The 384-nt window shown below is 57.8% G+C and overlaps 1 protein-coding gene across 1 annotated transcript in view; it reads left to right on the top strand.

Moving 5' to 3' along the window:
* The window catches only part of LOC105559580 (espin), a 21,932-nt gene continuing 21,548 nt past the window's right edge, over positions 1-384 (top strand). The window contains exon 1 of the mRNA XM_012007987.1: positions 1-300. Coding sequence (XP_011863377.1) covers positions 289-300 — 12 coding nt within the window. The 5' untranslated portion in view covers positions 1-288. The remainder of the gene's footprint in view (positions 301-384) is intronic.

Raw genomic sequence — 384 nt, 5'->3', positions numbered from 1 at the left:
TGTGGCCTGGTCTGGAGCGCGAGGAAGATCAGCCGTTCAACCGACGCGGAGCGGAAGTACCGTTGTTTCTGGTCGCGCTGGAGACTCGCGGATGAACGGCCTTGACGGCGCGATCCTCGGCTAGTCGCGGCTGGTCCGAACTAGGACAGCGAAGCGTGTGCTCCGATAGGCGGACAGGAAGATCGAAGAAAATCGTCTTCCTCGGGGAGGCCTCCTCTGAACGGCAACCGCGAACCACCTGAGGCTTTTGGGTTTACGACGTTACGCAGCAGCGAAATCCGGTTTTGCATGGGTGTATATGTAAGTGAACCGTACTCCATGAGTACCGTAATGTCGCGGGTACTATACTCCCGCGTGTTCTCGAGAGGCAACGTTTAGCACCGT

This window comes from Vollenhovia emeryi, unplaced genomic scaffold, assembly GCF_000949405.1.
Source record: "Vollenhovia emeryi isolate VEMERY1.0 unplaced genomic scaffold, V.emery_V1.0 DF939263.1, whole genome shotgun sequence".
NCBI lineage: Eukaryota > Metazoa > Arthropoda > Insecta > Hymenoptera > Formicidae > Vollenhovia > Vollenhovia emeryi.
The sequence above is the reverse complement of the archived record's forward strand: the minus strand, read 5'-3'. Positions and strand labels throughout refer to the sequence as shown.